This window comes from Passer domesticus, chromosome 1 (genome assembly GCF_036417665.1).
Source record: "Passer domesticus isolate bPasDom1 chromosome 1, bPasDom1.hap1, whole genome shotgun sequence".
NCBI classification, from domain to species: Eukaryota; Metazoa; Chordata; class Aves; order Passeriformes; family Passeridae; genus Passer; species Passer domesticus.
Window position 1 is genome coordinate 111161971 of NC_087474.1, and position 14148 is coordinate 111176118.

The 14148-nt window shown below is 38.3% G+C and overlaps 1 protein-coding gene across 2 annotated transcripts in view; it reads left to right on the forward strand.

Moving 5' to 3' along the window:
• The window catches only part of LAMA1 (laminin subunit alpha 1), a 98953-nt gene that overhangs the window by 43503 nt on the left and 41302 nt on the right, over positions 1-14148 (forward strand). For both annotated transcript variants that reach the window (XM_064433997.1, XM_064434007.1), the window contains exons 12-23: positions 736-909; positions 2492-2593; positions 3328-3539; positions 4690-4801; positions 5701-5811; positions 6572-6699; positions 7297-7383; positions 7744-7955; positions 8458-8564; positions 9529-9709; positions 10955-11091; positions 13752-13988. In XM_064433997.1, coding sequence (XP_064290067.1) covers positions 736-909; positions 2492-2593; positions 3328-3539; positions 4690-4801; positions 5701-5811; positions 6572-6699; positions 7297-7383; positions 7744-7955; positions 8458-8564; positions 9529-9709; positions 10955-11091; positions 13752-13988 — 1800 coding nt within the window. The remainder of the gene's footprint in view (positions 1-735; positions 910-2491; positions 2594-3327; positions 3540-4689; positions 4802-5700; positions 5812-6571; positions 6700-7296; positions 7384-7743; positions 7956-8457; positions 8565-9528; positions 9710-10954; positions 11092-13751; positions 13989-14148) is intronic.

Sequence of the window (14148 nt, forward strand, 5' to 3'; positions counted from 1 at the left end):
GTGAAGGCTGCCCTAATGCATTGGAAAAAAGATTTTTTTTCTGACTGTTTTTTTTCATGCTGAAGAGATAAACCAAACCTGTTTCCTTGCTCTTATACCTAATGGACAAGGCTTTTGGGCCTCTGGCAATATGGCCAGTACTGTTTCTTAGCAAACAGTATTAATAAATATCACTGTTTTCTGATTAGACAGTTCTTGAGTTATGGGGCTTTGGGGCCACTCTTTTCCCACTAAATTCCTTATGTATCTTTGCAGAGCTAGCCACACTTAGACCTTCTGTTTTGTGTGCAACAAAAAAGGAGGAAAACATATCAAATTGACTGAAATTCTAAGATGATTGAATAAAACTCTCTCTGTGAGAAGAACAAAGTTCTCTTGTCTTGGTCCCTCTTCTGGGACTGTAGTTTTTGCTTTCCTCCACCTCAGCCCTATCTATAAATGGGGACAATTGGCCTTGAAGCCTTTGAAATTATGCATTTCTGTCTAAGGACGCTGCATAGCTATAATGTTAATTTTGTTGGAAGTATGAAAATCACATTTATTATATTTTTGTTCCTGTCAAATAGAGAAGTGGAGACCATCCTAGTCTGAACTGGCATATTTATATATGTTGGTATCAGACATGGCTAATGGAAGTGTTCTACATCCATCAGTTTGAATGACTATCTAGGAAGAGGTGAATGCTTTCTCAGTAACACAACTGCCTGACTGCCATTGATATTACTGCTCTTGCAGATTTCAGACATGACTGGATGGCTTGTTACTGATCTGTACAAAGCAAGAAGTGTACAGCCTCAGCGAAGCCAATTTGATGGACCCCATCAAATAAGTATTAACAACACTGAGGCTGTGAAAGTACTGAAAAATACTTATTACTGGTCAGCACCTGAGGCATATCTAGGAAATAAAGTAAGTAGTCAGCTAAGTGTCAAAACTCCTTCATAGGTTCTCTGTCTTAACCATAACCTGTTCCTCTAAATATATAGTTTCTGTAATTAAAGATTACACATAAAGCTCAGTATTACCAAACTTCTCACTGTATCTCTGCTTTTTAAATCAGGATGTTCCTGAGCAGACATTCCCAGTACCCTCTTTTTGCACTTTGAGTTCATCCATCTCTCCAGTTCCTTCCCTGCCTATCCTTGACACAATAATCTCTCTTGACTGTTACTGACTTTTATGCTCACATTTCCCATGTACTTGGTTCCTACCCCAAAACTTACACCCTTAATGCCTTGCCCAATAATAGTAGATGGAACCATTAAAATCTCTTGCCTGCTTCTTACCCATCTTCTGTTTCCAAATAATTAGTCTTTAATTTTTCCCCTGTTTACTAGCTAAAGCTCTGGGTGTTCCAGTTTTTTGCAGCAGAATCACAGAATAGTTGAGGTTGGAAGGGACCTCTGGGGATCATCTTGCTCAAACTCTGTCCTCAAGTAAGGACACCTAGAACAGGTTTACCAGTACCATGATCAAAGAGCTGCTTCTGAGCATGTCCAAGAATGGAGACTCCACAACCTCTCTGAGCAACCTGTGCCACTGCTTGGGCACCCTCACAATAAGTGTTTCCTGATGTTCAGTAGGAACCTCCTGTATTTCAGGTTGTGGTCATTGCCTCTTTTCCTGGCTCTGGGCACCGCTAAAAAGAGCCCAGCTCCATCCTCTTTGCACCCTCTCTTAATGTGTTTGTATATATTGATAAGATCCCTCTGAGCCTTTTGTAGGTGGGACAGTCTTGCTACTCTTGGTGTTTCCTCATATTCAAAATGCTTCAGGCTCTTAATCATTTAGTGGCCCTTTGCTGGACTCTTTCCAGTATGTCCACCTCTCTCTAGTACCGAGAGGCTCAGAACTGGAGTCAGAACTCCAGCTGTGGCCTCACCAGAGGAGATCCTTGGTGATCAGAGGAGATCCTTGCAGCCTTACCTGGAATTATTTTCAGTCCATGCTCTCTGCCCATGCAGCTGTGTTTATTATTAGTATAATGACACAGTAAATGAAAACAAGTGTAAGAAGTGTAACATTAAGGAGCAGATTTTGCACAGATTTGCACTCACTCAAATTCTGATTTCTTATTCATTTAATATAGGTCTGACTGCTAACTTACTTTGTAGTAGTCAGCAGCAGGTGTGGGGCTAAGGACCCTGAAGGGTGGTGTACGGAATGGGAAAAACTCCAACATGCTGTGCCCCTTGGGTAGGATGATAGCATACAGCTCAGCTGTCTGATCAGAGTCCTGTTAGTGTTTCACTGAATGAGGGCACTTATCTGAATCACCTGTAGAGCCTTGAGCTAGCTCTCACCGCCTGCACAGCAACAAGCCAGCTCTTGTCCCTGTGCTGACACTCATGGCATGTTAAACTTTTTCTCTAAAGTGGTATTTGTAATCCTACAATCGTCTTGTAATTTGGACATTTTACTGACCCATGTAATTTCTTTGTGTTGGCTGGAGGTTGTCGTGTTGCTAAGACTTTGCTTTTTGTTATTTCAGCTCACAGCTTTTAGTGGAGACTTGAAGTATACTGTATCTTATGACATTCCAATGGAGAGTGTGGACAGTGATATAGTGTCTAGTGTGGATGTCATCATTCAGGTAGATTTTTTTTCAGCTTGTTACTATTCAGACATTATTAAGAATCTATGCAGGAGTTAAAAAATAAAATAATATTTCTATAGTAGTAGTTTTGTCAGTTTTAAGTCCCTTAAATGTCACAATCAAAATTTTATTACTATTCATTTCTCTGATTTGCTAATCAATTTGTCTGAAATTGTAGGTATACCATACTAGTTTTAAATGCTAAATACTTAGAATTTAATCTGTGTGTATATGGGTGAGTTGCTTATTACCAAATGTACAAAGCTGTGTTTACAAAACAAACTGCAATAAACTGGAAAGACTTTAATTTATGAAACAAGTGATTCTTGATGATTGCTTACTTTTCTAGATTTATGTTGCAGTTAAAAAGTAAGGCTCTATACTGAATCCAGGCATCTCCAAAACCTTAATTTTTTATATATACCTAGCAAAGTACATATAGTAGAACAAAGGAGAAAAGAAATTCTGTTTTGTAGAGGTATTAGATTATTGCAATTCACTTTAGTCTCTTACGAAAGAATTCTGAAGTCTCTGAACCGAGAGAGAATGGGATTGTGGTCTTGAAGCCACAAAAAATCTTGACCTTTTACTTACTTTTTCTTAATGCAAAGAATTTATTTTGATTGCTTCTTCTCTGTGTTACATGGATGTGTATTTTACACTAAATGTTATTGCTTAATAAAATTTACATGCATATATGGAAAATGTTTTCTTTTGTCCTTCAATTTCAGGGTAATGGGCAGATTCTGGGTACAAGAGCAGCAGGCTTGTCATTACAGCCATATGAGGAGTATTCTAATTCAGTGAGACTTGTATCAGACAATTTCATAGAGTTTAATACAAAAAAAGCAATAGACCGAGAAATGCTGATGACTGTTCTGGCAAATGTGACCCATCTTCTGATCAGGGCCAACTACAACATTGCCAAAAAGGCTGTGTACAGGTAAGTGAGATAAAATATTCAAGTTAATCTTTATACTTCTGTTATTTTTTCTGCATATGAATAATGATTCTTAGTGGAAGTATTCCTGAAGTTTTATGTTAATAGTTTCTAGGAAAAATGTTGTTTATTGAATTTTCTTAAGACCAATTTTTGTCCCCAAAACACAGTCATATAGAGTGTGTAGTAAGAGACATTTGATTTTAATGATATCTCATAGCAGAGATGTTGTCTTCTGCTTTAAAGTAGTAGTGCATAAAAGTCTTATTGCAATAGCTGCTTTTTAGGGGGAAATCCTCCAGAATTCCCTACAGTATGCTTATTTAGGTATGTGGCAAGTTAATCCATCACTGCCTATTGAAAACCTATCAATAAAGACATTGATTGTAATTTCTTTTGATGCTTGTTTGTGGATGTTATTGAGACTCATCTCTAAGGGTGTCCTTAATAGGAAAATTAGGCTGCAGTGGATTAGCTGACCATTCCATAGTCTCAAAGCAGCCTTGGCAGTATCTGTGTCAGACCTTACAGATCTTTGTTTCACCTCTTCTCCGAGATATGGGAATAAAGTTGTATTGCTCTCAAGGGAATCGGCTTCATAATTTCCTTAATTTTCTTACACTCACTGACAACCTTTCTTCCTCATTCTTTAATTAGAGCATGGTGCTAATAAGACTAAAGTTATGGATCCAAATCTCCATATGGGCAATTTATTTAAGAGCTGGACTTGATGATCCCTTTCAACTCAAACTATTCTGTGACTATCCTGTCATTTGGTAGCATTTCGTGTCAATAAAATAGGAACTGATAAGAAATTTGCTTTGTGCACCCACACCACTCTGGTGAAATTTATGTTCATTTAGGGATAGTGTGTTTGTCTTTGTGGAATGTTTGTAAAGATTTCTTACAAAAATGTTACCTGTGGCTGAAGAGGTTGTCTCTTCCAGTAACAATAGTGATAACAGGAGACATTTGTGAATGCTGTGATAAGAGTATGATCACAAACTTCTTGGAAAAGTGATTTGTTCCTGTTCCTCAGTTGTCCCTGCCAGGGCGCAGTGCTCAGTAGTATTACCTCCCCAGAAGTAAACTGTCCTGCAGAAGATCAAATCTGGGGAAACAAATGATGTGATGTTTTCCTGCTTAACCCTAGGCTGGACTCTGTGACCCTGGATACTGCAAGTGCAAATGTTATAGATCTCTCTTCAGCACCAGATGTGGAATACTGTGAATGTCCTCAGGGTTACACAGGATTATCCTGCGAGGTAACCTCTTACAGTATTTTGTGTATGGAGAATTATCTCCTATTGTAAAGGATCTAGGTTTAAAGGCAGGCTCTCGTTATTTAAACTGCTATTAAAGTGTTTGTTATGTGGTGAATTGCTGCCTACTAGACGCAATCCTGAAGGTATTTTTGTTCAGATACTCTAAATGGGATTTTAAACTTATTTCTTGAATTCTTTTTCATGGCACTAAAAAATGATGATGTGCTTCAGAATCAGTGTTTCAGAGGGAGCAGCTGTTAAAGCTCTGCCAAGATATTTTGAGCTTACCTTACTCATTAATAGCACTTTTTCTGAAGCTGGATCATGTTCAGTTTATTCCTGTTATGTGCCATTAAGCTTATGGAGTCAATAAGGAACCTTAGCAGGGAGGAATGCTAGCTTTTGGAAGAACCCACAAGGGTGAAATTCATTGTGTAAGGTGGTGTCTTGTGTATCTGTGAATAGAAGATTTAGAGAGGCACAGTCCTACTGCAGAATAGCAGGAATTTTTGACAAATAATTTCAGTATGAAAATACTGAAATTGTGCTATAGCATTGTTAATGATTCTGCAGAGGCGGTAGAATATGTTTTCTATTGTCCCATAATAAGGAATTTCACATATTAAACCACACAAAAGTTAACTTTCATGCCTCCAGGGAACAAAGGGATGAATCAAAGTTTTATGGAGTTAATTCTTATCCCCTTTATCCAGTGCAAGTAAAAAACAACCACCAGAAAAGAGCTACAGTGACATCAATAGGGTTGAAAGAGCATTCAGTTACCACAGTGTGAATGGGTTGGATGGTGGGTGGTCGGAAGTGCACTCTTTGAAAAAGTTCTGATGTGTATTTTCAACACACATAATGCTACTTCTTTTTCTCCCTTCATTTCCTCTCAGTCCTGTCTCCCTGGGTACTACCGTGTGGATGGAATACTCTTTGGAGGCATTTGTCAGCCCTGCAAGTGCAATGGGCATGCAACTGAGTGTGACATTCACGGTGTTTGCTTTGTAAGTCATTCTTCAAAGTGTCCTGTGTTTTAAGCCTCTATTTAGGAGTTAAGAGAGCATTTTGACTGCGGAGACAGGTTTACAGTGTGTGTAATTGCAAGCTATGGGTACCGAGTGTTTATTTTTGTTGGTTTTCATTGTTTAGTTCAGAGTATGTTTCAAGACTCCATTATTGTGTTTTCCAATAAACAATTTGTTTCAGTTTATCATTTGAAGTGGGGAATAGTCAGAACTAATACAAAAATACCGTCATATACTGGCTGATAAAAATCTTGATTTTGCTTGCTGCAGGTTCCTGAAAAGAACAAATTTAAGCGGTGAATATTTGTTTTCAGATATATGTGCATCTTCCATGACTAACACCAGTGGAAATTGCACATTACCTTCTGAAGAGGAAATTTAGCTCTCAGATCTCTTCTGAAAAATCAAAGGTTACTGGAATAAAATGGCTAAACACTAGTAAAAACTATATAAGTTTGTTTCTGCAAGTGTGTGCAATATGTGAAGTACATTTAAGTATGTGTATAAATAATGTGGCTGGTTTCATAAAGTATATTCTGAAATGTAGGAAAAACCAATCAGGATTGTTATAACTCAGAAAAAAAATCAAATGCTTATTTTCAGAGTCCTAGGCAGTTCTTCATGGCTTGAAGAATGGCTTCCTTGGATGTCATACTGCATGGAGATTGCTGTAGGAGTCCCTCAGGGGCCGAAAAACCATCAAGAAAAAATACAAAAAGATTTTTTCCATGTCTCACAGGCTTGTCAGCACAACACAACAGGACCTTTCTGTGATCAGTGCTTGCCTGGCTTCTATGGAAATCCATCCCAAGGAACATCTGAGGACTGCCAGCCCTGTGCATGTCCTCTGAGTTCTGCTGCAAACAAGTAAGCTTCTTATGCAAGACTGTCTTTTGCACCTTCAACAAAACCAGAAAGTGAGATAAAGAAAAATGTCATGACAGCTGAAGGAGAGAGAAAAGGAATTTTTTTTCTTCATCTTTGTTTGTGTATATCTCATAGAACCATTGTTTTTCAATGTAGACAAATATATTGACTAGGCTAAGAGAGGCTGAGTGAACTGGTACGATTTTGCATGGTGGATGAAAGTAATAGTTCAACCTGTCCTTAAACTTTGCACCAAAACCATGGTTATCTTCCTTGTTTTTTCAGAAAATAGTAGAAGGACAGAAGTGTTGTATCTGAAAAAGAAGGAACTCGGTACAGCAATTGTACTGCTTTGGTAGAATGAAAGCCAAATTTTAGGAAGTTTTAAAATCTTGCTTTTCAAGTGAAAAAAACCCTGAGCTTTTGAAAATTGTATGTTTATTTTGACACATTCTATTGTTAAAAGCATTGATAAACTAGGAAAAATTGCAATTGTGTGTTCATATAGCAACGTGCAAGGAAGGGTGGATATTGAATGTTTGCAGAATTCTTGTGATTCTCTGCATTGATGCCAACTGCCATAAATATTCTTAATAGTTTCAGTCCCACTTGCCAGCTGAGTGAAGAAGGTGGAATTGTCTGTAATAAATGTCTTCCAGGCTATACTGGTTCTCAATGTGAAAGGTATGTACACTAATTTTGGGTGAAACATCTGTATCATTGCCATCACTAGGTGTTCATTATCCTATCTTCCTTGTATTGTTCATACCACATGTACAAAACGTTCCTAATAACACTTTCCTTCTTATTTTGTCTTTCATTGTAATACGGAGACACTTTAAATTAAAATTTAACAGGAAAAACTCCCTTCAGTGAGGAGCTTGGTGCTATAGTCTAGTTGAGGTGTTAGGGCATAGGTTGGACTTGATGACCTTAGAGGTCTCTTCCAACCTTATTATTCTCTGATTCTGTGATTCTGTGATTCTGTGAGAGTGTATGACATGACCACATTCCAGCTGACAAAGTTTTTAAATTCTGATCCAGGTGTGCTAATGGTTACTATGGGAATCCTCTTATGGCTGGGCAGTCGTGTGCTCCTTGTGAATGCAATGGCAATGTAAACCCTCAGGAAGAGGGCCACTGTGATCCCTTCACAGGACAGTGCCTGAAATGTCTGGGGAACACAGCAGGTCACCACTGTGAAAAGTGTGCTGATGGGTATTATGGGGATGCAGTGGTTGACAAAAACTGCCGTGGTAAGTCGTTGCTTTTATTACTCTCAACATTTAAAGAATACAAAAATGTAGTTCCTGTGTAAAATAGTTGGGGACATGTGCACATTTTCTGGAAGAGTTAACCTTCAAATTGTGATTTGGCAAGTGCAGGTTGAAAACTCTGGGGTTGGGTTAGGTTGAGGGAAGGGAATGTATTATGTTAGGGTTTGACACTTGGTATCCCTGGAACTTACTGGTTTGCTTAACGCTGTCCCTCCAGTGACATGCTGGACACATTTCCTACTCCTGAATGTCACATATAGGACTGGAAGAAAAAAGCTTTTCAAATACAGCTATTCAGAGATGTTTTGTTTTGGTTTAAGTTTTAGTCCAAATGCACAGGCATTTCTGTGGTATATTAGCATCTGTGGGATATAAACAGATTAAACACATCATATCAGGTTTTAAATTCTGTATAATTATGAATGCCTGTAGATACCCATGAATAGCTTTTTAATTTGATTTCTTTTTGTCTGAACACAAGCCTGTGCCTGCCACGTGAACGGTTCCCTTTCAAGTACTTGTCAACATGAGACAGGCGTCTGCTCCTGCAAATCAAATGTAATTGGAGAAAGATGTGACAAATGCTTGGTAAGCAGCTACATTGCCTATTGCTCATGTATAGATTTTCTTGTCTTCCTCCTTATCTATAGATTTTGATTTGAGCAGATACAGAGAATAGTAGCAAATAGGTTTGGGGGAGAGGGGCCTGTGGAGTGGAGAGTTTGACTGCAGAGGTTTTTGTGGCTGAAAATTGCTATGCATGCACTCCTTGAGGATGTGAAACTATTTAATTGACTCAGCACCCTCCTGCATAGGGCTGTTGAGGCTGGTGCTGACAGTGTGCAGTCAAAAACCAAACCAAACACTGTTAGCAAACCTGAAGGGATCTTAGAGCTGTGCTTCTGTAAATGAAGTCTGAGTAGGGAATATTTGAAGAAATGTGGTTGGTGATAATACATACATCATGGCTGAATGCCAGCAAGGGATTCAGCTGAAAGGCAGGCCTGTTATAGCAACAAGCAGATATTCACTGGTGATACAAACCAGCAGTTTCCAGTGTATGCTAGGTGTAGAACTACATCAGAGACCAGAGCAGGAAATTTGTGCCCAGTTACTGCCTTTTGTGCCAGCCCAGCTGATTGACTTTGAGCACACATGTACACTGGGTCACTGACCTGCCCTGTTCTAGGCTTTCCTTCACAGTCACAGGTATCTGTGCTTGGTGCTTGAGCAGCACAGCCCACCCTCAGCTCGTGCAAGTCTTTGAATTAGAGTAACATCAAACTTCAAAACATAGTGTCTTGCTTGTGAGATTAAGGACTGTGAGAACATTTCAGGGTTGAGTTTTTCACCCGAGGGCATATTGCTTTATAGCTGGCGACAGTGAAGACAATAATGCCAGGGAGTCTTTCCACAGCAGTCACACAGTGCTGGCCAAGATTCATGCAGGTCAGACATCATGGGAAGTAAACAAGAGAAAACAAGAGTGTATATTGTATTATTTTCAAAAATTTATGAAACAGCACAAATCTATTTATTTCTTCTCCAACAGAATGGGTATTATGGGCTGCTTACTGGGCTTGGCTGTGTTCCCTGCAACTGCAGTCAGTTTGGCTCTGTATCCGAGGACTGCAATCATCAGGGGCAGTGTCACTGTGTGCCAGGAGTGGCTGGAGAGAAGTGTGACCGTTGTGCTCATGGCTTTTACGCATTCCAGGATGGTGGCTGCACACGTAAGCTCTAATCCACGATCCTTCCACAGTTTGTCTGGAATTTCTTTCAGCAATATATTGTATGTTGAACTCTGGCAAAGGTCAGTTTTGGTGAAGATACAGAAGAATCTGTAGGAAGGTCTATTAATACTTTGATTAAGCTGGAGAACAAAACATTTCTTTGCTTACTGGCTCCTTGTAAAAGGTGGTGACTATGAAATAACTCATAAAGGGTGCATGAGAGAAATATTACATCCTCAATGGCTCCTTTGTCTCTTTATAACAAAACCCTTCAGTCCTTCAAAGAGAATGAAACCTTTTTTTATGCAGTTGGGAAAGTGAAGATCTACGCCTACAGATTTTTACTTTTTTTTTTTCATTTAAATCTTAAATATGTGTTTCATACTTTGATATGAAGTCATTGCCTCTGCTTTGTCATCATCACCTGGCCGTGTGCAATTTTTCCTCATGACAAGGAAGAAATTGTTCATCTGAAAGGAGAACGTGCCATCAAAACCTAATTTTTCATGTTAATAAGATGCCCTTTTCAATACAGTATTGCTAAAGCCTGCCTTTTCTCCAGCCAGACAAAACCACTTTTTTCATGCCTCAAACAGTGCATTAAAATGAAATATGCAGTGAGATTGTGATAAGATTGTTTTGAAATGAATATACTTTGTCTATACTAAGAATCAAAGATACCTTGGGTACCTTTAACCCTTTCATAATTAGAAAATACTTAAATGTTAACAAAAAGATTAATAAAATCACTTCACTGAAATTCTGCTTTTTAACTGGAATAGTATTTTGTTTCTTAAATAGCCAAATGCATCCTGCAGTAACTAGTTATTATAAAAGTAGTTATCCATCCCTGTTATTCAATTCTTGAGCATTAATCCTTTCACCTGCTTGAGAGCATTAGCTTATCTCCTGATGAGTTTTGTTTCCTCTGTCATAGAAAAGTTTTCCTACAAATGTACTCCACTCCAAAGTAACTTTTGTTGGTCTCGTTCATTCCCCTGTGGAAGTGCAGCACTGCTTTTAGAAACACCAAATAGGCTAAGTCATTGAGCAATAATGGGCTTTGAGTAAAAAACTGAAATGTCACTGTGGTAATGATTTGTTTCTCAGTGGTTAGGGATGGCAAGGAGTTCCTAGTGGAACAGACAAATGTACTGCATAAGAAAAGTAAAACTATTGGTGGTCTTGGAGTTTCTTCTCTGTAGTAAAGTGTAAAATTACTATTTGGTCCTGTTTCTCTTGCAGCCTGTGACTGTGCCCATACTCAGAACAACTGTAATGCTGATTCTGGCCAATGCATTTGTCCCCCTCACACTCAGGGACAAAAGTGTGAACTCTGTGAAGAAAATTACTGGGGACTCTCTCCTAAACTTGGTTGCAAGGTATGGTAGGCTGGGTGAAAAGCCATGGCTGTTAAAAAACAATTTGCCTTATACAAATGTCAGAACTTGCCTCTTTTTTTTTGAGAACCATGATCTTTATTCTGTCTCAGTGTTAATGCAACATGGTCACATTAAAACAAAAAAAAAGCAAAACAACAAATGGCACAATGTTCATTGAGGAACCTTCTAAGAGGGCTGTCTTTGAAAATACTATCAGAGTGCTTATTCTGGAGAGGTGCATAGTTCACACTGAAATTGTGAGGCGTGTATTCTAACATTTAGGTGTTTAAATAGTGGTACTAAACCAGATTTGTAGCAGCAAGGGGCAACTGGGAACATAGTTCCTGTGCAAATCAGTAGGTGATAATATTATGAACTTAAGAACATTGGAAGTGTCTTGAAAGTTACATCAGGTATTTGTTCTGAAAATTTATAATTTAAATGATGTAATGTAGTTAATATTTCATGGATGGAACAATGGTAGCTCCTATTATCTCAGCTTAATACTTATGACTGAGCAACAAAATGCCAAGTCAGTGCAGATCCAAGGAACAGCATCCATTTATGCCTTTAGGTTCATGCAGTAAATTCCTGTCAGGTATGGCATTGGTCCAAACTATTTTATAAATGTTGAGATTTTAAAAAGCCTCAATTACATGAATGTAATGAGTAACTTCAGTGGAGAAACCACAAATACAATCAACTTGACAAGGTCTGTCATTACATGCAGTAAGTATCAGCCAAATTGGTATCCTTTTTCTCTCTTTAATTTTTTACAGTAAGGATGATGAAGTAGTCCTAATAAGTCTTCAGAGTTAACCATCTTAGTGATTTATAGTAACATAGTTGGCAACTGGTCTTTAAACCATGGCTTTATTAGCTGTCAGCTTACTGTCATTCTTACCTAATGTACTGCAAATACAACATGCTAGTCCTTCTGCATTTCCTTTGAGGTGTTCATTTCATAGCGTGATTCCATGGTGCTTGCCAATGATCAGGTGCAATTAAATGTGCAGTTGCTCACTTTTTCTAAGTTTTATCATTCCTTTTGGTTGCAGCATCATGGTAATGAATGTGAAATATTCTAAAGTATTTTAAATCCCTTCTTGATGCAACAAACAGTAACATGATCTCCAGATAATAGTCCCAACAGAGGGATATACCCTATGCAGAATAGTCAGATGTGGTAGTTTAATATCAGCAGCAATGTCTTCTGGAAAATCCAGGAGAGACTCTTTGTGTGCTGTCTATATGGATGAAATGGGGGAGATGCTGAGAAGCCCAGGCTGTCTGTTTTTGCAACACAGAATGCATAAGTGGTTACTTTATCTGGCTCTTCTCTTTCTAGAGGTTTTTTTGATATCTACTATCCATTTCTGGGTTCAGTAGCATAGCAGAGCTGTAGTCTTGTTTAGATTACAGTCCTTTTCATGTGTGCTGGCATCACAGTGCATTGTACCTTAGTCTTTATTTGTCTTTATCACAAGTAGCTAGAGATTGAATACATGCAAATTATTACTATCTTACAGTTTGATGTTCCGAGCTGTAGACCTTTACTGATACATGAGAGCCAAAGTTGTCAAGCTGTGTGACCATAAAGTATATTAAACTAGGCATTATAGTACCCAGTGCTAGAGTAAAAACTGCTTAATACAAAGAGTGCTGTGGGTAACCAGCAAAACTGTGAAGAATGCTAAAGGATAGACAATAATTCTCCTAGAATTTGTGGGTCTTGGCATGCAGGACTTGGCAAGATAAAGGCTTTTCATCTCAAAGAGAGCTGATGAGCAAAATAACTCAGGGAAAATGCTCATGGTAGATGGTGATAGATGGAATGTACTTTTTGCCTGTTCAGTTAGAAATAGCCACAGACCAAAACTGGGCTTGTGAAATAACCACAAGTAAGAAATTAAGAGTGAAGGCTAATACAGACTGCTTCAAAAAAGAATGACAAATAAAGTACACCCACTTTGCATGTTTGTAATAACAGGTTCATATTACTGATTGCATAATGAAGGATGCACTCTGCCAGGAAAGAGTTTTCCTTTGGTACTAAGCTGCACTGCATGTTGAGCTTCCCACCTTTGGGATGCAAAGCGATTCTTGCTTCTTCATCAAATAGTAAAAGTAGTTTGAGCAAGATGCCAAAGGTATTAATGTTTCTTGAAATCTTAACAGAATGTTAGTTTTAAGATTTTCCTTTCTGTCATATTTATAAAATGATGATACAGATTTCTTTCATTCAGCATTTATACAACAATATTTAATTTACTTGCTGTACTCAATTACTAGTACTGTAAAATAAGTATTTTGGATATATTTTTGTTTTCTGGAAGAGATTCCTTCAACTCCTTTGTTTCCCAACCCATATTTGGGAACCAACAAAACTTTTAACTGTTTGCCATCCGCTGTTTATTGGAAATGCAGGTTTTTGCTACAAAACAAACCAAACAACCTAATTTCTGGGGTTGTTTCTTCCCTTTTATTAGAAATTAGGGAAAATTATTATTTCCCTAATTTCTTCCCTTTTATTATTTTACAGTATTTGTTGACAAACATAGGGTTTTAAGGGTAATTTTTAAATTTACTGTGCTGTTTCTTTTGTAAGAAAATTTTTTTAAAGATCTGTTGTTTATGAACCCTTCTTCTCTCCCACTAAGGCTTGCAACTGTAGCAGCACTGGTTCAGCCAATCTCCAGTGCGATGTGTTGACAGGTCAATGCCAGTGCAAAACTGAATTTGGAGGACGAGACTGTTCCAGGTGTGCCTTGGGCTACAGGGACTACCCGGACTGTGTTGCCTGTGACTGTGATTTGAGTGGAACCAAAGCAGAGATGTGCAACGGCACCGAAGGAGTTTGTGGTTGTGAAGAAGAAACTGGCGTCTGTACCTGCAAGGTACTGAGTCATTCAGCCCCTTCCCTTCTGGGAAAGCATTAGTGCTTTCTAGGCATTGAGTGCATTGAAGTCAAGGAAGATACAGGGCTCAAAGGACTTAAAAAGGCAGTCTGTGTCATTTATGAGTACACCTAGATCATTGCTAAAGGATTTCCTGTGA